This window comes from Symsagittifera roscoffensis, unplaced genomic scaffold (assembly GCF_963678635.1).
Source record: "Symsagittifera roscoffensis unplaced genomic scaffold, txSymRosc1.1 SCAFFOLD_297, whole genome shotgun sequence".
Taxonomy (NCBI): domain Eukaryota; kingdom Metazoa; phylum Xenacoelomorpha; order Acoela; family Convolutidae; genus Symsagittifera; species Symsagittifera roscoffensis.
Window position 1 is genome coordinate 17,198 of NW_026971181.1, and position 27,282 is coordinate 44,479.

At 34.0% G+C, this 27,282-nt stretch overlaps 1 protein-coding gene across 1 annotated transcript; it reads left to right on the plus strand.

Annotated features, from left to right (window-relative positions):
• Nucleotides 1-508: 508 nt before the first annotated feature.
• LOC134856244 (uncharacterized) lies at nt 509-4,636 on the plus strand. Its single transcript, XM_063872586.1, has 4 exons — nt 509-854; nt 1,420-1,565; nt 3,281-3,608; nt 4,069-4,636. Exons 1-4 carry the CDS (start codon nt 554-556, stop codon nt 4,227-4,229), a joined length of 936 nt encoding a protein of 311 aa, XP_063728656.1. The 5' UTR covers nt 509-553; the 3' UTR covers nt 4,230-4,636.
• The last annotated feature ends 22,646 nt before the right edge of the window (nt 4,637-27,282 follow it).

Here is a 27,282-nt window from a genome sequence, read left to right on the forward strand (position 1 = left end):
CGCAACCTGTCAATATGATAATGTTACTATTATCTTAAGTGTTATTGTAAAATTGTATCTTGTTGTTTGGAATAAAGTCTTATTCATCCCAGTCTTTTCTCGGTTAGTCCAAAACGTTCTGTTTTTTTTTTCTGGAAGGTAAATTATAATTCTGAACTACAACTAAAGGATATAAATTATTAGCTCCGTAATATGGTTATTTTTTTCAACCAATTTAATAAAAGGAGCCCTCGGCGACCACAACCTTAGGGAATCTATGGGCAAAAGTGACAGCTTGGTGTGGCAATTTGAAGCAGTTTCAGTTGAGATTTGATTTCTAAAAAGCCTTTAACCATGCTTTTTTCAGCCAATTTTTTGATATATTTCTGACAGCAATTTATGCGTTCTGCAAGCAATTATTACCTCGTTCTTGCAGACGACTATTCAATTAGATTCACTCTCTGTGCCGTTTTTTTTCCCTTTTTTTTATCAGCTTTCCTTAAAAGTTAAAAGGTTTTGGAGTCATAACTCTTGAGAGTATAAGATAATAATGCTATCAATTCTCAGATAAATTATGGAGCTGAGTCCCCTTCAGAAGATCGTCAAAATCGAGGAAGTTCGTCAAGCCATGATGAAGAGTGCTGAGAGCACTATGGGTGCAATCCATCCCGCCACTCGTATCGACCTGAACAACTTCTATAACAGCTGCACCGGATGTCTGGCGGCAGTGAAACAGCTGCGGGGTTTGGGCAATGCGACCATAACTGAGACACTTTGGAAAGAAGTGAACACTTTTGCAGACCATGCAGAGCTTCTGCGAGAGGAGGTGGTCAAATTGGATCCGAGTTACCAAAATGACGGACCACTTGTGAAATGTGAGAAAATTTTTTAGTTGCTTGTTTTTTTTTCTGAAAAAAAAACAGGTTCTCCTAGCTACTGCTTCATTTAAAAAATAGAGATAGCCATTAAGTAACTTAAAAAGAAATAAAATCAAAATGATTGTTTATGTGCATGTGTTGCTCTGGTAGTGTGCGGAACGAACCGTTAGTTCTTAAGGTCAAAATTATTCCAAAGTTTTGTAGCCAACTTAAACTTTGGAATAATTTAAGTTATTCCAAAGTTAAGTTATTCCAAAGGCGCTTTTGGCATATATGCAGTAATTTTGGGAGAAGAGCCCGCGGTGGAACAAAGAGCTACAAAAAATGTTTTATCAGAAAAGCACAGGAAAGTTTTTGCATAATACGATCATCCTAGGGATCCAAAAGAGCTCGAAAAATAGAAATGATTGGCCTAAAACCGCCAATCTTTTTGACAGTTATTTTTCCTTTGTCAAAAGTTTTCTTTTCTGGTTGGTGTTTTCGTTCCATTTTTTATTGATACCAAACGAATACGAATACATATTAGAATTCCATGTCGGCATTTTTTTCTCTTTCTGGTTAGGTCTGGCTCGGATGATGAACAAAGGAGACACAGTTTTGCGGGAGGTGAGAAACCAGTGCAACTCCAAACTGCTGGACACTTTTGGGGACGACTGGATGAACGAGACCAACGAGAGATACGCCAAAGATCTCAGTATCGTCATTAGGGTGAGAAATAGTTAGATAAAACTCTACACTATTGTAAGATAACTGTAAAATTAATAGTAAGATAACTATAGTTTACATTTCTTCTACACAATCGAAGAAAAAATTGAAAAACAACAATAGATTTACTTATGATTGTTACCCGAATCAGTAAAATAGTTTTTTTTTTTATCATTTGTCTTTTTTTGTTTCAGATTTGAAAACGTTATCTCAGATTTGACTGTTTACTTTTCACTCTAGTTGCGCATGTTTTATGTTAATAAAAAAAAATTCAAAAAAATTGAAATAAAAGGCTTGGAAACTTTTCGAATTTTTATTTTAATTTCATCTTTCGAAAAAAATGTAGCCAAATGTGACTAATTTATTAATCTTATACGCTTTCGTTTTGTCTTTCTTATTGGTTTGAATTTTTACTCGTTTCTTTTCTGCGGAAAATCTTTGCTCTCGTCCATTAAGTTGCAACAAATTATCATACGTGTTGAGCTTAATAAAAAGTAAGTTTGATTCTAAAATTTTTTACCTTCGTGATCAGCAAGGGTGTTGTAACAGGGTATTAGATTTTTTCCCGTAAAAAACCCGGATTGACCGAAAATACTAATCATGCAGTTTTCATACATGGAATAATGCTCATCATACACTTTTGAGAAATTAAAATATAAAAAATCAATATTTTTGGTTTATTGAAAAATGCTAGTCATGCAAGTTCCATATATGAAAAACCACTAATCATAGACCTTTCTTGCAATTTTCTGTACTTATGCAATTGCATGAAAGGTATATGATTAGTGATTTTTTATGTATGGAAACTGTATGACTAGCATTTTTCCATAAAACAAAAATATTGATTTTATACATTTTATTTTTTCAAAATTTTTGGTTATGTTCGTAACCGAACACAAGTGACAAAAACCTTGTTTACTGAAACATAGAGTAACCAAAGGTTCGACTGTCTCGCATTAAAAACTTATTGGAAATGGCCTGAAGTCTCGTAAATCTGTCTCACAAATAATATAACCAAATTATCAAACTTCAAAATTTTGGCAGAAATTTTCAACAATGATTATTTTTAAAATTTGAATTTTTAACCTATCAGACATTAATCAAGGCATTCATGAACATGCCATAGAAAACAAATTGGAGTTTTTAGCATTTTGAAAAAAGTTATTAGGCGAAAAGGAAAAAAATCCAATATTAGTGTATCCAGGACTGCGTTATGCACACAAAGCGTTAAATTTAGCATGAAAAAAAATGAAAAATGTTTAATTAAGCACAAAATTTGATTTGCTGATGAAAAAACTTTGTTTATCGAATTCGCAGCTGGAATGTTGCGTGCTTCTTTAAATATTCTTATTCGATGATGGTGGCTGCTTATTTCGCCTACAAGTAATGCCCATACTAGAGACGATAAAAATGCTGGATTCAATACGGCCTGGGAGCCTATTTAGTCAATTGTTTTTTGTGGCTTTTGTCTTAATTTCTTTCTGCTAGCTTCCGTGCTCTTTTTGTTCATGTTGAGCATATACGTTCAAACTAAATTTATAAACTAAGTTTAATTGAGCAAAGACCATTGTAAATAGTTTCAGCTATTTATTCTGCTCTGAAGAGAAGCTATTAACTGTTTTTCAAATCCTGGCGGGAACCATCTTTTGGATTTTGCCCAGAGAAAAAGGAACAGAGGCCTATTGTCGAGTATTTAAGTAAAATTGTCCGGTTTGCAGGATATTGCCCCGTGTGTCAATTACTCCAGTGCGCGTAGTGCCAGTAGGACCAAAGCCGCAAAAGAGGCATCTGCTAAAGCCCAGCAAGCGGCTGCTGCTGCTAAAGCCACCGTCACCGCCGCTAAGACTGCGTCCCCTGCAGCCGCGACTGTAAATACGGGCGGTGGTGGTACTAGTAGTGCCACAGCCAAGACAGAATCAAAACCGATCTTGAAAACGGGGCCGAATGCTCCGACTCCGACAATTGCTGGAGCAGCCGATTCAGAGAAGCATATTACGTTCTTGGCCCCGTCGCCGTACAATGAGAAACCGGAGCAAGTCGATATAAGTGAGTTCAACTACAATTATTGCATCGGAAACTGGAGTCAATATTTTTTTTTGGTAAAAATCAATTTAAGCTAGGCTAACTAATTGTTCCGACCACCTTCTGGATAAGGAAACGAGAAAGCGCTTAAGAACCACATGTTTTTACGGAAAAGTATGTACCCACAAAATTCCAATAGTGTGTGAATTTGTAATTGTGCGTTGAGTTTTTGTCGTGAATTTGTTTTTTCACATCTTTTCCGCTGCCCCTGAAAACGAAAAAATGAAAATTAATGTTGAAACGGAGAATTAAATGCTTCAATCACTGTTACTTAGCTTCTGAGTTCTTTCAGCCGGAAGATTTAAGAAAAGTCGAAATTAGAACGAGTCAAGTTTGGATATCAATTAGTTCGCTAAACCTCACGCAATAAAAATTACTTTTTGGAAACTAATTCTGCCTGTTGCTTTAAATGTTTGTTTTTTAGCTAACATTCCGCACTTCAAAGATCCCAACTACATCAACCTGCCCCAGTTCACCGGAGTTCCGGAACACAGCAGACCCATTTTCCAGCAGGAGATGCCACCTCTACACACGACTCCAGACGCAGAGAACATATTCCAGGCACCCAAGTTCCCCCCTCCATGAAAGAGACACCATAGTGGACAGAGATAGATTGTTGTTGACAGACTTCAAGTAGCTCATAAAAGATCTTCTCCCATCCAATTTTTTCTCTGAATTTGTTGGCAAAAAATATTACCTGAAACTTCTATTTAATAAGAACAAATTCACAAATTATCCTAAATTTGGTAACTTAAGAATTTGGAAAAATAAGTTTGATCTTACGCCTCAAATGAAACCTTAAATGTTTCAACGTTAGCTTGGGTCTACGTTGTTAATTTGTCAGAGAGTGGAGATTGGGAAAAGATCTAGGAATCATTGTACAAATTATCAGAAAAAGTAATAATGAAATTGTATATTGTAAATACATTGTTGCTGAAAGTTGTACCTATGTAAAACCACCGAATCAATTGAATAGAAATTATATCAGGTTTCTTTCCGGCATCAATGAAAGAAGTTTTTTCTTCGATTGTTCAAACAACAATGGTGTCATTAATTAAAAATGACAAATTGACTCGTGGAATCGTAAGTAACTTAATTGCCCCATAATTGTTACAGGGTTTCGAAAATTCCTATTTGCGTTCATTAAAGCGCGATTTACATGGTTTCTTCGTAAATTCTTTAATAATCGAATTTGCACTGCATTTGCAGCTGAACTAGCTCAAATTTGAATAATGTTAGCTGATTTGAAATATCCGGATAAAACATACAAATAAATTCGCACCTGAAAATTTTGGTCAAACTGCAAGAAAATTGTGTCCTCTTTTTGTCAAATTTTTCGCGAATTTGAGAGGAACGAGTTGAGTTTTTGTTTTATTCGTTATATAAGTGCTTTAAAAATCACTAAATGAACTGGGTTATATCAAAAGACAGTAAAAAATGACAAGACTGCTTATATCAGGGCGAAGCCCTAAATTTTCCGACAAATGAAGTTTCTATGGAAAATTTAAAATTGAATAATTGATAAAACTGTAAAAAAAAACTGGAGAAGGTTCGAATTTTTTTTTGATGTTTTAATATGAAATCATCCCTTCACATGCTATGTTTAGTGCCAATTGATATTTTTTGCATAAATCAAAGTATTAATTAGACTAGATAGCCTGCATTAGGACAGATTTCTTATATGGGTTAAATCTCTGCTCACGCGGTAATAGCACGGTAGGCATCGCAAGTTAATTGTCCCAAATTCGCAATATTTAAACCCCAATAACTTTGCAAAACAATAATACGGGGGAAAAAAATTTATTAAAGGTTGAGCTCAGAACAACTACTTTTCTTTGGAGCACTTTTCGAATGAGTAATAAAATAGCTAGCTAAAATCCGATGTTTGTCTCAAGCAAAAACCAGCATCAGCACATGCCGTCATTTTCTTAGAAAGTTTGAGCAACTATCTGTAAAGATGGATGAGCAAAAACCAATGCAACATTATGAAAAGCAAAATTAATCCAACGAAATGACTGGTTAAATAACGGTATTGTATTTTATCCTTATAAAGCGTAAGCAGCGAGACCAATCATTCCGAATTAAACTTGGGTAAAAAATTGGATCGTGTAAAACAAAATCTGAATTAAATCACTTTGCATTGAACAGAGCTTCTGATTTGATACATTGAAAATAAAATTCAAATGAAATTGTTTTCTTTTGGAAAGTCTATTCAATTTTTTTTTGAAGTGTGTACTCATCAGGGCGGTAAAGAGCAATTAAAACACTCAAGACTCCATTCCTTTACGAGTAATTTGTTTGTTTTTTCTTTAATGATTTTTGAAAACGAACTGACAAATTCTGAAAAAAAATGCACAGTTTCTGGTATTCGTTCTGGAGAATGGTCGTTAGGGGCCGTTGTTCCGCTGGCAAAGACATATTTTTGTTTTTGTCATAAGTTTTTTTTTTTTGTGTAGTGGGCAATAATGCCTCAGTTTTAAGCATAAATCTGGTGCGGTATCGATCCACATACTTCTCTATGCTTGCAATTAGCAAGCGTTATTAAATTCGAATAGAGAATTTTTTCAGGTTAACAACTAGTTTAGCAAAATCAGTTGAATCATTATGCAGCTGACAAGCTCAATTTTATAAAAAATGAAAACTAACCCCTGGGCGGGTACTAGTTACTACAAGGTAGTTTCAGGGAGACAAATTTTACAAAATAAAGTTTTAATCTGGCTCAACTGATGACTGCTGAAAAATTGTCGGCCTTGTTTCTGCTTTGTAAGTTTTGCTCAGTCGCTAAATTGAAGTTCCCATTTCTTGCATGTTTACCTAGAACCATATTTGTCAACGGGCCGGGCCGGGCCGGGCCGGGCCGGACCGAGGTTTTCACTTTTGTCAACGGGCCCCAACGGGCCTTACTTTTATTTAAACAAAACAGTGACACTGACCAACGCTGAAAAAGACTCCTTAAAGTTAATACAAATGAAACACGTGGTTCTTGGTCACCATTCGTTCAACTCTACTGAGGAGCCAGGTCTAGTCGCTTTGTTGCAAGGAATGGTGGATTTTACCAAATTTACTAAATTTGTTGTTTTTTTACTAAAAAAGCAGCAACGGGCCTCAACGGGCCGATATTTAATAAATTCCCTGTTTATCGGGCCGCCAACGAGCTCGACTTGAATTATATCGGGCCGGGCTGGGCCGGGCTGGGCCGGGCCTCAATTATGGCGGCCCGTTGACAAGTCTGCCTAGAACTCTTGTTTTAAAAACAGGTAATTCGAAAGTGAGCGGCTTTGGGTTTTCTTTAAGAAGCTCTGAAAAATTTAGTCTATTTTCGCGAAAACAAAAAGTTTACATTTTTTCTTAGAAAAACCCTTCCACCAATTTTCAAAAAAGGTATACATAAAAAGATTTTTGTGTTGCCCGCATACTTTTTTTGCTTTTTGTTCCCTTTTGTTTTAGCCCTGTGTCCATAGCCTTTAAAAATATCTGTGGAGAAATGTTTGACCATAAAGATCTGATAACTTGCTTTCAATTAAAAGAGTAGGTTTTAAAAAATGCTCCATAAAAGGCAACGCCTGAATTTTACTACACAAAATATTACGGCCCTTATAAAAACCAAATTTTTGATTTTTTTTACCGTTTTTGAATAATTTTTTTGAAACCAATACTTTGTGTTTTAGGCTATTTTGAGATAACAGATAGAAAGAAGCTCTCCAAAATTAGCGGCTCTACAATGTTTTCGTACACAAAAACTAATCGTTCTTAGAAAATTCAATTTTTGTTTTTTGGGCTTTTGTTTTCTAATTTTCTTTTAGAGTTTAACTGAAAAATGTCCTCTTATATCTAAAAATATAAAGGATGTGGGAAATTCTGTTGCATACGCGACTACATCCGAATGTTTTTGACACAAAAATTACGGCCCTCAGAAAAGTCAAAATTTATTTTTTGACTGTTATTTTTTTGAAGTTTCTGACATTTCTTGAGAAGTATCTAACCAAATTGGAGTTTTTGGATTCAATCGAAATAACAGCTTGGGTGAAAATCTCAAAAAAAAACAATTATGATTATCAGAAATGTCAACTCTCTGATTTGTTGACAGTTTTTAAGAATTTCTTGATAACTATCCTGCCAAATCTGATATCATAGGTTTAACCGACTCAACAAGTTTTTAAAAATTTAAATTTTTAAAATGATGCGCCTAATTTTTTTAAAAAAAGTTATGATATTCAATCAAGTGAACGTTTCGAAATTTTGACCCTTCTCTGAAAATTTATTTTTTCTACTCGAAAAGTACCTTACTACTTTTCAGGTTAAGTTTCCAATCGAGAAACGCTATTTTGGGAATCTTCTTCTCTATTTTACCGGCCACGACCTGCTTTAATCAGATGAAAAGCTACGGATTTCCGAAGATCAAGTGTTGGAACTTTGACCGTTTTGAATATAAAGTTTTGAATTTTCTCTAAAAACTACCCGATCAAATCTGATGGTAAAGTTTCAATGGGAAAAAGCGGCTGAGCATGTTAATCCTGCAGAATTTGCTATTTGCGAGTAAAATTTTATGTCGTTGGGATAATTCTAAAAGTTCAAACATTTTCACTCATCTCACTTATTATAGTACATAAACAGCAAATGTTTTGGGAAAAGTCCATTTTTTGAAATTACGCGTTTCATCCAAACACGTAAAAACCAAAAATATAAAATACGTACCTCCAGCTTTAGCTGTTCCCTAGGTATCTTTTATTCAGACGTACAAAAATTTTGATTCTTTCAGTTTTTTTACAACACTTTTTATTTTTTTCTACTTATCTTTTTTCATGATTGTGTTGTATCGCAAGAGGTGCAAAGCTCACCTCTGTGCAGTTAAAAGGCAGAGACTTATCCATTTGACCGCCCTTTTAATCTGAAACCTTGCTTTTTTCAAAAATTGTGGGATTTTTAACGGAGGCAAATCTAAAATTTTTATATGGAGGGGAATGGATTTTCAAAAAAACATTTTGAATTTTATCAACTTTTTTTTCAGATTGACCGAACTGATTTTCCGAGCTTTCACAATTGACCAGAAAAACTTTGTTTTGACAAAATTTTCTCAGCCGCCAGCAAAATATTAAAAAGTCAGGCAAAAAATTGTTTTAGACACTTTTTGGAAAACTTTGGCCTAAAAATTGCGTTTTTTTGGCGCACGCTTCCACACGAGTTTAGTATGTTTTGGCACTTTTTGGATATTTTTTTGGCACCCTATGCTAGTGGGGTGAGAGCTCGTCACTAGTAACGAATGTCGTAAAACTCGACCATTTAATTGTTCCGTTTAAAAGCTGACTATTCTAAACTGACTGGATGCTTTAAATCAAAGTTTTAAAAAAAAAAATTTCTAGAAAGATATAAGAACTTGAACTTGAACTCATTTAAATGATATAAAAAAACTTTTGGAAAGTTTCAATTACATTTCAATATCTAAACAAGAACATACATAAGTTGTGAAAAGATATCGACTAAAAGTGCAATCAGAAAAAAAAGCTCAAGAGTAAGCAAAGTACTTTATGAAAATTAATATTTGACCAATTTCCAAAGAAAAAATTGAAATTGAATTTTTGGTCGTTGGTAATAGAACAAATCGGTAAGAGTCGAGTAAAATATTTTGTTAAACCATTTTGAGCTGCAGTAAGAGCTGCTATAAAAAAAACTCTCAGGAGAAACGGATTAAAAACGGGGAAGCGGCGGTGAAGTGATTGAGTGTGCACCTCTCAATCGAAAGATCGGATGTTCGAGGCCAACCAAAAGCTTTTTGCAAAAATTTATTACAACATTCGAAAGTTTAAAATTGAATAATTGATAAAATTTTGTTAAAAAAACTGGAGAATTTTTTTGATGTTTTAATTTGAAATCATCCCTTCACATGCTATGTTTAGTGCCAATTGATATTTTTTGCATAAATCAGAGTATTAATTAGACTAGATAGCCTGCATTAGGACAGATTTCTTATATGGGTTAAATCTCTGCTCACGCGGTAATAGCACGGTAGGCATCGCAAGTTAATTGTCCCAAATTCGCAATATTTCAACCCCAATAACTTTGCAAAACAATAATACGGGGGAAAAAAATTTATTAAAGGTTGAGCTCAGAACAACTACTTTTCTTTGGAGCACTTTTCGAATGAGTAATAAAATAGCTAGCTAAAATCCGATGTTTGTCTCAAGCAAAAACCAGCATCAGCACATGCCGTCATTTTCTTAGAAAGTCTGAGCAATTATCTGTAAAGATGGATGAGCAAAAACCAATGCAACATTATGAAAACCAAAATTAATCCAAGGAAATGACTGGTTAAATAACGGTATTGTATTTTATCTTTTTTAAAGCGTAAGCAGGAGAGCAATCATTCCGAATTGAACTTGGGTAAAAAATAACATATCTGAAATAAATCACTTCGCATTGAACAAAGCTTCTGATTTGATACATTGAAAAAAAAATTCAAATGAAATTGTTTTCTTTTGGAAAATCTATTCGATCTTTTTTGAAGTGTTTACTCATCAGGGCGGTAAAGAGCAATTAAAACACTCAAGACTCCAACCCTATACGAGTAATTTTGTTTGTTTTTTCTTTAATGATTTTTGAAAACGAACTGACAAATTCTGAAAGAAAATGCACAGTTTCTGGTGTTCGTTCTGGAGAATGGTCGTTAGGGGCTGTTGTTCCGCTGGCAAAGATATATTTTTGTTTTTGTCATAAGTTTTGTTTTTTGTGTAGTGGGCAATGATGCCTCACCTTTAAGCATAAATCCGGTGCGGAATCGATCCACATACTACTCAAAATTTTATTACAACATTCGAAAATAAGAAGAAAATTGAACAAAGAAATCTGTAACTTTTTTGGATCGTTTTTGAGTTTTTTGTTAAAGTTCTCGTACTTTGTACTAGGAGCTGGTTAATGAGCAAAAAGTAAGTGAAAAAAAATAATCGTTTGAAAACCTTTTAAATCTCCAGTCTAAAAATTCATTAGTCTGTGAATAAAAAAAATCCTAGTTTTTCTCAATATTAAGAAATTTTTTTTTGATTTTTAGCCTCTAAATCACGACCAATATTTAAAACTGATACCACACCTGCCTCCTTACAAGCTTTACCAGCTTTACTTAGTCAAAATTGGTTGGGAAGAGAATTGTTCAGTAGCAGCCAGTCTTCGCGTCAAACATATCCTTCATAAGGCGAAATCCAACGACTAGTTCCGTGCAACCAAATTCGGGGTTTGGGCGTTAAAGATTACACTGATTTATAATGCCAAAAAAAATTGCGATTGTTTAAAAATTCCGAAAATTACAAACGTTCTGTAAGCTCGCGTGAAACCTTTCAAAATTATTGCTACAATAGAATGTCTGTGAGATCATGCTGGATAATAATTTCGTCTGAGTTTTGTTTTCTTCCATAGATCCAAAAAATGTTTTCTTCCATTTTTTGGATCGTTTTTGAGTTTTTTGTTAAAGTTCCCGTACTTTGTAGAAGGAGCTGGTTAATGAGCAAAAAGTTAGTGAAAAAAAAATAATCATTTGAAAACCTTTTAAATCTCCAGTCTAAAAAGTCATTAGTCTGTGAATAAAAAAAATCCTAGTTTTTCTCAATATTAATTAAAAAATTTTGATTTTTAGCCTCTAAATCACGACCAATATTTAAAACTGATACCACACCTGACTCCTTACAAGCTTTACCAGCTTTACTTAGTCAAAATTGGTTGGGAAGAGAATTATTCAGTAGCAGCCAGTCTTCGCGTCAAACATATCCTTCATAAGGCGAAATCCAACGACTATTTCCGTGCAACCAAATTCGGGGTTTGGGCGTTAAAGATTACACTGATTTATAATGCCAAAAAAAATTGCGATTGTTTAAAAATTCCGAAAATTACAAACGTTCTGTAAGCTCGCGTGAAACCTTTCAAAATTATTGCTACAATAGAATGTCTGTGAGATCATGCTGGATAATAATTTCGTCTGAGTTATGTTTTCTTCCATAGAACGGCTACCAGAAAAAAAAGTTTTTCATTTTTGAAGTTATTTTGAAGCCGTATATTTACAAACTGCGAAAAATATTTTCTTTTAGGTGTTTTCACTCAATGTTATTGTGTTTTGTCAATTAGAGGTCAACACTCTTTTAAAAACAGAAGTGTTTGGACTACTCAGCTTTTGAACATTAAGAGTTTGCCTGGGCTATTTTCTAACTCAAATTAAATTGGCAAAAACAAAATTAAAAAGTCAGCCAAATAATAACCACTATATTTACATCAAATCAAAAATCGGTTAATTTCTAAAATGCAGAAAACATTAAATAAACAATTGAGATTTTTTCGAAAACATCACAACGGTTTTATCGCATTTTTCCTGTCCATTTTTCCAAACATTCGTTGCTATAAGTTTTATAAGGTTCATTTGTTTTATGAGAAGTTTGTGGATTTTCTAATCACGACAACAAAATAACTGATAGTAGAGCATAGCGTGCAGGTATAAAAAGACTCTATCCAAGAGTTTTCCAAAATACGCCCGCAGATACTCCGCGTTTTCTTTGCTTTCTAGAAATTCATTTCAAATCACGACTAGTTTAAACGTTTTCGAAACATTGCTCGCGTTTGATTTTGAGTTAGCTGTAAATTTCGACAAAAACGAAAAATCTGACAATTTGCAATTCGGTTTTGGCATTTCCTCACTTCGCAGCTCCTTAAACTGTGTCTCCTCGATTCCAGGAAATGATTTTTTCATGGGACACGATAACAGCCTTAATATTCTTATGAAGAGTTGGATGATACAAGGCGCCTTGTTCGGAGCCCCATCTGATGCACTCCGTAAGCGAGATGACACTTCACTATTTAAAACTATAACAAAAAAGCACGATAAATAAGCGAAAAAGTAAAAAAAAAATGACACCTGATTAGCCACAGGATTTATAATCGATACTATTCCTAAACATTAATTTTTGATCTACCAATCCTGAAATTTTTCTGAAGTCTCCAGTTTTCTAGAACAGCCCAACAGAGCAGTTTTTTTGACAAATAAATAGTTTTGTGAATATAAGGCGGAGGTTGAAGAATAGAAGCTGTATGAGAAGAAGAACATAGTTAAGAAATCAACAAATAAGATTAATTCAATCGAGTCTGGTTTCTAACCAAATTTATAATATCTAGTAATAAAGTATATGTGAAAGTTATATGTGCATATGTGAATTAAGGCCCCCAATTTTTTGCTTAGCTGGTACTTTTTCATTTAAAGGTATTAAAAATTTATCAATTTTGAGGGCAAATCATTAGATTTTTTGATACATATTCCAGCAATCGAAAATTCTGATATGTGACTTCCATTAATCTGCTCAAAACTTACTTGTTTTGATTAATTGCCCTACGTCATTTCAGTATTTTGCATCTTTTTTTTGTTGAAAGTTTTGTGTGTTCAATAAAATGATCGAAAGTTTTGAGCAAGCAAAATTTAGTTTTGATAAAATTTTCTAAAAATTACTTTGTTTTTCAATAATAGATTTCGACATCTATCAAATTTTTTTTCTCATGAAGCTAATTTTCACTCCCAGTTTATTCATCGATTCCAACTATCATTGTTTTTGGTTGTAGTCTTCGGAAAAATTTTCCAGTGTTACTAAGATTGAACAAAACCAAAAAGTTCAAAAATTAACATGGGTCATTAACGGCAAATTAATCCTCAAGACTCAGCCAAGCCTTATGCCATTTTGTCAAGACACTTTCACTTTGTTCACCAAACCTAAATTTTCTTCATGTAATGCCAAGATACCACGCTAAATCGTTGGGTTTGAGTTCTTCTTTTTCCAACAAATAGTTCCGATTGATTCTGAAAATTGTCAAATTTAATTATATCTGTTTTGTCTGCATTAAACTTGAGTAAGATTTTAGGTGAATATAGTGATATAGACGTCAATGTATCCTGCATTTTAGACTTCAAAACAGACAAAATCTCATAATTAACTGAAAAATAATTCCAATCTCTAATTAACTGAAAAAATTGTTAATTTAACCTAAAAACTATTGAACCGAGCTTGTACCTCATGATATCTCCCAACTTGAAGCAGTTTCGTTACAATATTTTGATAATTTCTAGATATCCAATGATTTGTTCATGAACCCAGTGAAATACACTCAATAAACAAAAACGTGCCAGAAAATGTGATTGATTTTTACAAACCTTACCAGCTAGGCCTAAGAAATTGTCTAAAGTCATATCCAAAAAGGGCAGCCTTGCACAAATATCGAATTTTAGGGTTATTGATCAGTGACTAGTGATTTTTGCCATTATCAATCCACTTTTAAACAAGAACTTCTAAACGTTTTTTTTTGTTCCGCCCATTGAAAATGGGTGGGGTGGAAATTTTTTTTCGGGTATGTTTCATTTTTTCTTTCTTTTTTTTTCCGCGCGAAACCAAGATCCACAAATAATAATCGGATTGGGTTGAATGGTAAATCATATCAAAGTTCATTCAGTCGTGATACGAATGACATTAAAAATGTCTTAGAAAAAGTTCGTATCGAGAAAAACTGGTCTGAAATTTTTGAGTGTAAGACTTGTTCCGAACGGTTAAAGTGATTGAGCAAAACGATGCTAACCTTGTCAAATTGGTCAATGAGGCCAAAAAAGTACTTTTTTTCAATTGAAATCTAATTTTGAAAGGATCGTTTTGTGCTTCCTTGGCAACAAAAATTTGACAACAAAATTTCTTATTGGAACGAGCACTGTACCTTGTGATATCCCCCGATTTACAGTCGTTAAGTTACAATATTTTTTATTTCTAGATATGCCCTGATTTGTTTATGAATCCATTGAAACACACTCAATAAAGAAAAAACGCGCCAGAAAATGTGATTGATTCATACAAACCTTACCAACTAGGCCCAAAAAACTGTCTAAAGTCATAGGGAAAACGGCAGCCTTGCAAAATTATCGAATTTTAGGGTAATTGATCAGAGATTAAGGATTTTTGCCATTATCAATGTACACTTGGACAAAAATTGCTAAACGTTCTTTTTGTGTTCCGACCATTGTGTTCCCCGTGGATGGGGCGGAATTTAGTTTTCGGAGTTGTTTCATTTTTTCTTTCTCTTTTGTTTTCCGCACAACATCAAGAACCACAAATAATTATCAGACTGGGTTGAATGGTAATCATATCAAAGTTTTTTCAGTCGTGATACTTTGTTTAAAAAATTACTTTTTTTTAAAGTGTTCGTGTCAAGAAAAACCGGCCTGAAATTTTTGAGTAGTAGACTTGTTCCGAACGGTTAAAACGATTTAGCAAAACGATGCTAACGTTGTAAAATTGGTCAATGAGGCTAAGCAAAGTACTTTTTTCTACTTGAATTTTAGTTTTGAAAGCTACATTTAGCCCTTCCTTGGCAATAAAAATGCTCAACAAAAATTCTGAAAAATATATCAGTAATTTTAAGCTTTTTTTTCAATTTATTGTATTAAAACAGTTGTTGCCGATTATGTCTAATTTACTAACTTTCTACGCGTGTGTTTAATTCTCGTATCACATCACGCACAAAAAAAGACCCAATTTGAAGAACAAAAACGTTGTAGTTTTCTTATGTATGTGATTGGAACAGTTTGTGCCACTTGCACTGAAAGCACCTAGCTTTTTTTCCTGAAATTAGTTGCCAGAAGAGTAGCTATTTCTTATCGTAACAGAACTGCAACTTTCGATTGAAAATTCTGAGTTCCAATATAGTGTTTTTCTACCGTCATACACGCCCAAATTTTCATCAGCTGTTCACTATAGCTTCAATCGTGATACAATAGCTTACAGCTTGTATTAAAATCATGAGTTATTGAGTATTGCAGATTTAGTAAATTTCCTCAATTGCTCCTGCAAACATATTGGTTGGTTGGTTTAAGGTGACAATCCCAATCGGCGCTGCAATAATTTTTATTTTAACATACATAAAACTCATTGATGGGCTCGAATCAAAGAAAACGACTGATTATTTCTGCTCGAGAAGGGTGAAGGGTTTTGTTTGCAGACCTATTTCAATACTTCACTTAGCCATTGAGGACGGAATTATTTATAGCATCTGGAAACCAGTGATGTTTTGATTTCAAAATAAAAAATTTATATAACTGGTAATCATTTTTTGGAAAGATATGTGGGTTTGAAATTTGGCAAATTTGGATTAATTAAGGCACAGGATAATTCGTGCTATTAACGCGAAAAGCGACATTTTAACCTGCTCATAAATTATTCCAAAATAAATTGAGGCAATACATTTGATGTTATTAACACGTTGCTAGGCTCTACAATAATCACTTCAGTTTGGTATAGTGTGTAGGGGATTTTTTTTTCGACGGATGTTTTCAAAACAAACTATTTCAAAATACAGGGCAGTCAAAACACATGACACAAGCTGTCGAAGCAAGGCAGCGATTTTTGTGTTTCTTGCGACTTTTTTTCGAAAAAAGCGTAGAGGTTATGCTTGAGATGGTTTTTTGATCAAGCAGTTTTCGACTTTTTATGCTTTTGTTCTTTTTCTAAGTCATCTGAAAGGTACTGTAGCCTAAAGTTGTACGGTCAGGAGAAACTCCCTTGTTTGAAAATTGATAATTTGCCCAATTTGGAAAAACTAAGGCAAAATTCTGAGTTCCAATTTGATTTGAGGATAGTAATTTGGTCTTACTAATATGAAACGAGTCTTTTGTTTAGTTTATACTAGCTTGTGGGGGATAAATTGAAAAAAAAAAGAATTTACTTTGTATTTTGTCACTTTTTCAACGAAAACATTTAAATGGCTTCAAATGTAGTCGAAATTTCAGGGCTTCGTCTTGGTATTCCAGCATTTTTGAAAAAACTATATGATTTGTGACAGCGTTTCAAACGCAATTGAAATAAGGCAATGAGTTCGACTCAAAAGAATAGCGAATTAGTTGACACAAAAGGTGGTTCAAATTAAACTCCGGAAGTAAATAATGTAGCTAAATAACAATTTCACAGTTTCATTTTTCGCTAACGTTTGGTCAAAATTCACTTTAATATCAAGTAAGAACGGATCTAAATTTTTTTTGAAGGGAGGAAGGATTTGCAAAAACAACTTTTGAAGTTTAATTCGGTGTTTTCTTAGGTCGACCAAATTCATTTTGTCTCTCTTTAAACTGTTTTTGACAAGCAAGTAATTTGGTTATTAGAACTCGGAGGTCAAAGAATACATGCTGTATGATATAAATTTACAACACAAGGCTGACATCTAAACAATGATATAAAAATTATTTTAAAGTAAAGGTGAGAGTTATATATACATATATGATTTAAAATCTTCGATGTTTCTTTCAACTTTAAAATTAAAAAATTATTTCGCATTCCGTTAACTACAAGCACAACTTCAAAAATACAACTTCAAATTGAATGAATTGATTATGCTATAAAACTCCACGGACTACCTTCTAGTCTCAATCAATGCATTCGAGTGTTTCCTGAATGAGAAAAGTAAATAGCATTAGAAAACTTAATTTTGTTTTTTTTTTAATTTTCAGTCACAAGGAACGAATTAAGACAAAAAATTGATTTTTTCCAATTTTTTTTTGATACGATCACTTTTTATTATATATATTTTTTTTAGAAAATTTGCGTTGAAAAGAAGAATAGTTCACATAGATAAACTAAGATGCTAAGATAAACTGAAATACTTCAAAGGAATTTCAGCTATTCATAAAAACTTGTAAATGATTTTTTGATGTATCATGAACAATAATTGATAATTTAGAGCAATGTGTCCGTATATCCCCTAATTGATATTTCAGAACAAAACTGCCCGCATTCGACCAAAGCACCGAGTTCTCTTTCGATTTATTCAAGGTAGTTTTGAGTAAAACTTTAGAACGAGACTGCTCGTATCAAGGCAAAATTTTGAATTTTCTACTGCAGTTCAAAGTCATTTAAACAGTTTTTTTTCTTTCAAAAAATGATAAAATAATCAAAAAGCGAAAACTTAAGACTTTTTTCATTTTTTCCACTTTTAACTCTATGTAAAATCCAAAAAATATTTAATTTGAGTGTGATGAATTTGAGTGTGATGATTTTTGAGTTAGGTATGGAGGTCTAGCTCATAGAGTAATTTCGGATAGGGTACATCATCTGCTCGTCACGCTATCTTATTTTCGGCCGGATAGATTCGTGCAACTTCTTAGTCTAATACCGATCCTAATCTTACTCTTATTACTACTAGTCTCAGGGTGTTTAACTAGTCTCTGCTAGGCTCAATAGATCTAGAGTATACTGGTATTGTTGCGGCTGCTGAAGTACTCGGAAGAGTCAACTATTTTCTAAGTTAAATTCAAATCTCTCTGGTGCTGAAATTACAAGTAATTTCAGCACTTACAAATAAGTGGGTAGTTAGTTAGATGGATTGTGATTGGTTAATATTAAATACTTTAAAGTGATTAAATGTCTAAGCAATAAATAATAAAATGTAGTTTGGATTAGGTTCCACCCATCCGGGGTTTACAGAACTTTTTGAGTTTTATCTCTTTTCTTCTGCAATTGAAGGATGGATGATGAACGTTGGTATGTGGCGAACATCATTTTCTTTTTTTCTCGTTTTCTGGAGAAGAGAGGTCCTTGACTAGAACCAATGCCTTAAGGAAGGTTCAGGACGCTGAAGTTAGGGACATGAGGTGAATCTTCTGTTGTCGTTCAACAACGGATGTGATCCCCAATGAATGAAATCGTTTTAGATTCCAGAATCCAAAATGCTCTGCTATGTCATTTCTGCTTGCATTTGTGGGGGGTTGTTTGTGATCAACCTCGTCTGGGAATAGCGTGAAATTTGTGTTTGGAAGGGATGCCTTGTTACTCGGATCTGTACGTATACTTGAACATCGAGTTGGTCATTGGTCTGATTTAATGAAGTCCTTTGCTGCGAAGTCAAGTCGTACTCTAAATCCTTTGAGTTGTGAATGTGTGCGGCATGTCGGTTGTGGTTGGTAGCCATTCTTATTCAGGTTGTGATAGGGTCGTCTAGTCTTTGGATGTTCGTCTTTGTGTATGATCTATATACTGCATACGATGATTTACATTTTATAATTTTAATAATTGTTTTTTAGTTATGATCTTGGTTAATTGTTTTCACAAAAGCTTTTTATTTTAGTTCAGTTATTTTGAAGAGTTACTCACCCTTGAGTACCTCTTATTAAAAATAAAGGTGTGGTCACAAAGCGTGGTGTAGCGCGGTGGGTTAGGCCGGCTATAGAGCATGCTCAGGACGTCCTCTCTGGTGGTTTAGGCCAGGAGTAGGAGTATGATTTCGTGCTGTTTCTTTGAGGGGTCCTGTTTTGTGTTAACATTATATGGTGGGTTTTTCTGGGTTTTCTTATGTTGTTTATGGCTGTGTCCTGTTTTCAAAAATCGAATTGTTTTTGGTATGGTTTTGTCTTTCGACTTTTTTGTGTTTTATTATTTCTTTCGTTGACTTTGTAATAGTCTTCAAAAGAATAAATTATCCAGTTTTAAGCTGGGTTAATCCGGTTTGGGTACCGTTGGTGTTCTTTTCTTATTCATGCTGTTATTTTATGATTTGTGGTGTTTAGTCATTTGCGTTGGTTAGTTTAGTATTGTGTATAATTCCATTCCAACCGGGTTAAGGGAAAGTTGGAAACTTGTTATCATTAGTGAGAGTTGTTGTTATTGAAAGCTTGGAACATAAAATCATTATTTTAAACAATTCTTCGTGGGTGAGCTGTGCGAGTTTGGATAGAATTCTTGTGCGAATGAGAGAAAAGGTTAGTACTGCTTTAACAATTTATAAATTTACTGCTTGAATTTTGAATTTTACTACATTTGAGGGAATTTGAAGTTATAAATTTTCATCGTATGTAAGTTTACTGCTTGGTGGGGAAAAATTTATAGATTAATTTATTACATTTTTATGAATTTTAAGACATTATATAGTGCGAAGAGTTTAGATTATGGAAATTGTTTTATCAAAACTGTTTTAGCAAGTAAGTTTGATGAATTCTGGTTTCTATAAGTCTTCTTTTTTTTGTCTTTTTTCATTTTGTAGATGATGGTGGTGAGAGGGCTAGAAAAATGACATTAAACATTATCAAGAATGGTTAGTAACTTTATATTTATTAGTGAATATAATTTAAATATACTTATCTTAATCTTCAGGGAAAAAGCCGTGGGGAAAGAGGTCTTGAATTAGTTCTGATGATATTAGTAATTTAGCTAGTATACGAATGATATTTTTAGTTTCGAGCAGTGGCCAAAGCAATTGAAGTGCTTTGATGATATTTAGTTCGTCGGTGCCGACTGTAAATTCATGAGGTGTCTTTTGAATTAAGTTATAAAGTTTGTGGTTATATTTAGTGTTATGTATAAATTCAAGGATTGGGATTTCGATGGGTTGTAGGAATTCGTGCGGGATGAGGAAGGGTCGGGATTCTTCGTCCTGGAAAGCATTGATGATTGGGCAAAATATATACATTTGGTGGACGGGATCGTAGTTACGGAGGATGCCGTGAAGGTTAGTATTTTTGATACAATAAGTGAAATTAAGGAAAAACGGTGATGTGCATTTTGAGTTAATGAATTGAAAACGGTGGTGGAGTTGTCGTGAAGGTGTGTGTAGATGAAAGTGATTTTGAATAAAACGATAAAATGTATAAGTATGTGTTTGTTTAGTGCGTAACATAATATCGTGGGAGCAGTGCAGATCTCGTTCCTGCGGTGTAAGGAAGTGAAAGGTTAGTGTGAATAAATCAAATTTATCTTGGAAGCTTTGATAGGCTCGTGTATTAATGAGGGCTTCTGAAATGATGTGATCGTGTTTTTTATCAAAAATATTAAGTGTAAATATATATATAGTGTTGAGATGAAGAATTTTTCTGTTAATTGTGGGTTAGCAAAGCACTCATCGTCTAAAAATAGGTCTTGGTTAGGTCGTATGATGTTGTGATCGTAGTATTCAATAGTGAAGTCGTTAGCGCGGGGTGCGGTGTATTATTTTAATAACTTTTTGAATCCTATATATGTGAATTGTCGTAGTGTGAGTGCTGTTGTTAGTCTGTATAGCATATTTTTACATTGTTCATTATCATTTGTGGTATTATATAGTGGTAAGTAAATGGGTTAGTATAGTGATAGTATGATGTCCAATGAAGTGTTGGCATTAAGACATATTCGTCAACAAAATTCGTGGTGTCGTCATTAGTGGTAGGTGTATTTAAGGTGTACTGAGGGAATGATGGTAGGTTAGTTTGTAGAAATTGGTTGGTATTTTTATGTTTCGGGTGATCAATATATTCCTTAGCTGTGCCTGGTTTAGTAGTGAAGGGATGATTTGGGAATTTTTTTTTGAAAGTGCGATAAGCTCTGTTAGTGCTAGTTGATGATTCTGTGGAGGTGGATGATTGTGTTAAAGATTGGGTATATTCAGATAGTGGTGTTGGTGTTGGTGGGCCGGATGATGTTGTCATGGAGGATAGGTGATTTATGGTAAGGGTGTGTGGATGGATCATTTGTTGTTGGAGTGTTATATAATTATATAGTTCTGGGGAAATGTGTGGAATATCTGGGGAATTGTTAGCTGAACGGTTTGAAGGGGATGAACTATACGTTGGGGTAACTTGGGATGCATAAGAGGGAGTGGAAAGGGATGGTAGTGGTTGACTGGCATTGATGGGTCGAAAAGCGGGTTGTGAAAAAGTAGAAGGCTTGGTTTGGGAGTAAATGGAAGGAGAGGGTTCGGAGTTGGCAAATTCGTCGGGAGTTTCAAGGTCTGAATTTTTGCATTGTGAAATTGTGCGAAAAACTGAAGCGTTTGAGTTAGTGTCTGAACTCGTGCTGGATGGTATGTTAATTACAAAATCAGGTGGGGGAAAAGCGAAAAGTGGTATAATGGGAACTGGGTTTTGGAGATTTGCTGGGTGGGAATTTGAACGGTGGAGGGATCCAAGTTGTCGGCTCATCGTGTGCTACAAAAATGACTATTTTGAGATTGAAAAGTGGTGGTGTGGGGTTGTTCTATACTTTGTTCGTATGTACTATCATTTTGTAAATGATTTGTCGTTATATGTTGGATAGGGCTGTGTATTGAGTGTGGTCGAAAATTGGGATTATTTGCGACTGCTAAATTTCGAAAATTTCTGGGAACTAGGGATAAGGGATGGTTTTTGTGGTAGGGCTGGAATTTGTGGTGCTGTAGGTGTTGTAACTACGTTATTGTGTTCTTCGTCATATGTATTTGGTCTTGTGGCTAGTTTTGTATTATATTCTTTGATTTGTGCGTCTAGAAGTATTTTGTTTATGGATGATGAAAATATTCCAAAAAATCCTGCAAATAATATGCGTGCTACACTTGCTTGGCGGTTGACTTGTGTGTGTATAGCGCATGTATTATAGATTCCTTTCAGTAGTGAGAAAAGAAATCCTATAAAGTTAAACATAGCGTATAAGATAGTCAATCGTTCTAAGATGTAGTAGGGCCATCCTAGAAAAGCGAGTATTTCGTTTTTTAGGGTTACAAAACTGAGAATATTTATGGGTGAAATATCTTGTGGTCTGTATTTTTCGCCATTTAAATATATATAATCTTTAATATCTTTAAAATATCCACTGTAATCTTGAGTATATATGTCAGCAAATCCTGCGGTTTCTGCAAGTTTTCTTAAATTTTGATCAATTGATTGTCTTTGTATAGTGTCCATTTTTGTGAGTAGTTCTTGGAATTGTTGTGTTCTAATATGGTGTTGTATATCAGATTTAGAATAGCTTCCAATGGATTGTAGATCTATATTGGGGTTTCGAGCAATGGCTCTTATGCTTTCTGGTGAAAACTTTTTGAGTGGTTGCATTAATGTAGGGTATGGTGTTAATAGGTAGTATTTATCTTCGTCTGGATTTAGTTGTACTACATTGTGGCTATTTTCTGATCCACATGGGACTGCGGTATCCCAAAAATATGTTCTTCTTGAGAGTGTGTCGACAAAATGTACTTTGTTTTTATAGAATGTGGGTATCCTTTTATAGCAACGTTTGTCTTCAAAAACGTATAATGGTGATACTTTTTAGTGCAAGTATAAAACCATAGAATGTTTCCTTCGTAAACAAGAAAATTTGATCTGTTTCCTGATAACAAATATCCTGCATAGGGGATTTTAAATACTGCTAATGCGAGTGATTGTAATATTTGTGTTCGTTCTAGTTCGCATAGTTGATGTAGTGTTTCTAATTCAGAAAGTGACATTTCTTGAAAAATTCTACTAATTGTGTAGTCTAATTTCAAATCTAAATGAATGTCATAATGTATGTTTCCAAAGTATGTTGTGTTCATGAGTGAAAGTTCTTGTAAACGTGTACTTTTTCTGTCAATTGGTGTTAATTTTCCACCTGGTTGACCGGTAGATTTTTGGAAATTAACTGGGGTGTAGGGTTTTCCGTCGTATTTATATTTTGCTGCTGCGTGTGGATCTACTTTGATTTTTCCAGTGGTCATGTCGAAACCTTGTTCGTATTCGACAAGTATTTCGGAGTATTGTGTTTTGTAGAGTGGGTTTGCGTATTTACATGCAAATTCTGTTTCTTGGTAGATTTGAAAACGTGTTAATTTGTTTTCTATATTATTCAGATTTCTGAAATTATAACTTCGCTTGTGAAGTGTGTTTACTTGTTCATATGGGATGGATTCAATGAAGTATTTTTCATGAAATTTTATCATTCTAGCGTGTATTCTTGCTACTTGAAATGTTGTGCATGTATCTTCGGGAAACCAAACAATTGTTGCTTGGGTTCTTGTTGTAGGATCACAATATCCTTGATCATTTTTGCAAGTTAATCGAATTCCTTGATAGATCATTGTGTTATCTTTTAAAATCTCGTGTGAGTTGTATTTTTCGAGTTGTATTTTCCAATCAAAAAACATTATTTTTTTGGTTCCTCTATTTTTTGTATCTGCTTTACAATTTGAGGGGTCGTTTATTCCAATGTGTGGTATCCAATGTTTATCGTCGGGGTCATAAGTTAAAAGTCCGTGTGCGCCATTGAATGGGTATTTGTCGTCTAATTTGATATGTCCTTGATAGCGTTCAAGTTCTGCTTGGTGAACAGAATCGCTAAAGACATGGAAGTGTACTATTTGTCTATCTGAGTGCTTGTTATTTGTGAGATTTAACCTGTGTAATTCGACTTTACAATCATCGGGATTGAGATGTAATAGTCTTTCAATGTTACTTTGGTAAAATGATTCGTGGTCAAGTCTGTTTTTATTTCCGTTTGAAACTTGTGAGCAATGTACTTTCTTTTCGGAAAATGTTGCTGTAAATTTATATCCGGTGACTGTTGTTGCTCGGGCTTTTGAGTATAGTGTTGCCATTATGTTTGCAGTTTCTACAGCTTGTGGTTCTGGTTCGCATTGTGATACTTGATTTATTGCGTACTTTTGTAATGTTTTTTGTTCGTTTTCTTCACAATCATAGTGTGTTACTAGTAAGTCTTGTGCGAGGAGATGGATTTGTGTTTTGTTCGGAAAATATAAGATAAAAGATGTGTAGAAAGATTAATATCCTTAAAATATACATGTGTATGATAGTCCTGAATATGGGTTATAAAAAGTTATATATCCGATTGTAGTTTTTGTATATCTATCGTATTTATATATTACTTCTGTTGTAATAAATGGTGGTGGTAGTGTTTGAGCTGTAATGTTTGAAGGGCTTAGTGGATAAGGATGTTGAACGATATTATTGAGTTTAACTGTAATTTCAAACTTTAGTTGAAGGCTGTTTTGATTTAATTTTTGTACGTTATGTTCTCGGATATCTTCGTGGATATCTTGTCTGTATTGTAATCTGTTAAGTGCCCAACTGTGTAGTCGGTGGCTTTCGTTATGTTGTCCTAACAATGGGGGTGGTGCTACAAATGTATTCCAATATTCCAATCTAATCTGAGGGATATATTTGTAGGTTGTTCACTATATCTAGTTTCAATATCGTGTGAGATATTTAAAGGGAAAATTGATGTTGAAATTTGACTTAGGGATGGTGTTGATGGAAGTGATAGTGTCTCTGGTAGAGATGAAAATGTTGTTTCTGACGAAGTATCTATTGGGTCGTTGACTAAGTTAGGTTCTCCTTGTGAATAGGATTGTGTTGCCCAATGGGGTAGACGTTCGTTTGGGTTAGGTTGGTTAAAAGGGTTTTCACGTATTTGTGCTGAGGTTGGTGTTGATCCTAAATGTTCTGAGTGAATGTTGGGAGTTAGCGTTGGTGTATCTGGGAGCGTTATACTAGAGTTTTTCTGAAATTGATGGAGTTGGAGATTGGGGTATACTAAAGGTAATTCAAGGAGTTTGAAAATTTCTATTTCTTCTTGGATGAATGATCTGTCTATTTACTTCGATTGTGTTTTGATTTTGGCTAATGTGTCGGATTCGATTTAAGTCTTGTTGGAGTGTGGGGTATAAATTATATGTTGGTTCGCTTAGTGATGCTTGTCTTTGAACTGGTTCTAGGGGTTCAGATAAGGGAGCGTGTCGTTCAAAAGTGTATGGGTTATCTTGAAATAAAATTCGTGTGGATGTTTGCGGGTTTTGGGTAGTTGTTGGTACCGTTGGGTTTTCTTGGGAATTTGTCGGTGAAGACTGATTTGGGGTTGTTTGGTTAGCAATTTTGAAAGTGTGTTTACATATTGTCATAATTAGGGATGTTACAAATATGAGGAAGATTATGAATAGGAGAAAAATATCTGTTCTACTAAAAATTGTTCGTATCATTTAAATTGGTTTTGAAATTTCGTACCTTTATATGTGGTCAATGAGTAGGGAACAATGGGAATATAGGGCGTATAGGGTGTAGAAAATCAAAGCTATGTGAAAGAAAATTATTAGAAGTACTATGAAAAATTCAAAAATGTCATTCAAAGTATGATGAAAAATTTAGAAATGAGAAAAAGTTTGAAGAAAAGGTTCAAGAGTAGATTTTTTATGAAGAGAACTGTAGAGAAAAGAAGCATTTGAGAAAATGATTTCTTCGTCGAATATTTTTTGAATTGCTGGGGCTATATTCAAGTGTGGTCGGATTATTTATTGGTTGGTTTTTTGACAAGTGGGTTGAGTTTCTTGAAAAATTGTTGAGGGCTTATTTTATAGTGCTCGGGAGGTCTTCTTGACTTTATTTTTATTTGGTGGGTAATCTGGGATATTTTTTGAGAAAATTGTACTTTTAGGCTAAATGATCATGGTTCATTTTCTCTTTAGGCTAATTTGCCATTTTTGGTTGGGGGGTTTTGGAGGATAATTTTGGGAAAATATTGTTGATCTTTGGGTTATTAGATAGGGGAGGGTTGGAATATTATCGTGATATTTATTTTAGTTGTCAAAATTTGTCGAGTTGCTTATTTTTGACCTGGAGGTTGTAAAGTTATAGTTACCGATATGCCTGGAGATTAATGTCTATCTGCTAAGAGGTTGATATTTAGAGATTCGGAAGTGGTGGATTTTGAGTGAATCTTATTGGTTGATTTTGAACTAGAATCTTTGTGTTTATTTCAGCATGTTATTTGGAAAATATGAAAGTTGAAATTTCTGAGATGTATATGAAGGTGAAAATTTGTGAAGAGGAAAATGATTTCATTTTTGAAATTCAACTTTCTTTATTATTTTAGATTGTGGGATGAATGTTTTATAGTTTTTACGTGGTTGGTTTCTAAGTCTTGATGATTCTCTATGTGTAGATTTTTCTTTCTGTTCTTGTGGCAAGATTTTTTCTATCATTTTTCTATTTTTTCTTTCTTTTGTTGCATTATTTGAATCTAATGTGTTTACGTCTTTGTGAATTCTGTTTTGTTGTTGAACTTGTGTGTGTTGATTTTTATTAGTTTCATTTAATAATGGCTCTATTTGTGTGTTATTTTGAATAACTTTTAAACCAGTGAAAGAATGTAGTTGAGTTGGTTCGCGTAAAGCGTATTCTTTCGGATGATAAGGTAATAGATTGTTTCTGTGTTGAACAATTTCTTTTTTTGTTGTGTCTATAAGTTTATATGTGACTTCAGTTGGTTTATCAATTATTTGGTAGGGTCCTTTCCTAAGTGGTTGCAGTTTTTTTAGAGATTCCTTTTTGTGTTTGAAAATTTGGTATGTGATCCCCAATGAAACGGATGTGATCCCCAATGAATGAAATCGTTTTAGATTCCAGAATCCAAAATGCTCTGCTATGTCATTTCTGCCTGCATTTGTGGGGGGTTGTTTGTGATCAACCTCGTCTGGGAATAGCGTGAAATTTGTGTTTGGAAGGGATGCCTTGTTACTCGGATCTGTACGTATACTTGAACATCGAGTTGGTCATTGGTCTGATTTAATGAAGTCCTTTGCTGCGAAGTCAAGTCGTACTCTAAATCCTTTGAGTTGTGAATGTGTGCGGCATGTCGGTTGTGGTTGGTAGCCATTCTTATTCAGGTTGTGATAGGGTCGTCTAGTCTTTGGATGTTCGTCTTTGTGTATGATCTATATACTGCATACGATGATTTACATTTTATAATTTTATTAATTGTTTTTTAGTTATGATCTTGGTTAATTGTTTTCACAAAAGTTTTTTATTTTAGTTCAGTTATTTTGAAGAGTTACTCACCCTTGAGTACCTCTTATTAAAAATAAAGGTGTGGTCACAAAGCGTGGTGTA

Excerpts from the sequence above, each read along its gene's own strand:
- LOC134856244 (XM_063872586.1), top strand. The coding sequence starts at position 554 with ATGGAGCTGAGTCCCCTTCAGAAGATCGTCAAAATCGAGGAAGTTCGT. Across the intron at positions 1,566-3,280 it reads ATCTCAGTATCGTCATTAGG|GATATTGCCCCGTGTGTCAA; the intron begins GTGAGAAATAGT and ends TCCGGTTTGCAG. Across the intron at positions 3,609-4,068 it reads ACCGGAGCAAGTCGATATAA|CTAACATTCCGCACTTCAAA; the intron begins GTGAGTTCAACT and ends TTTGTTTTTTAG.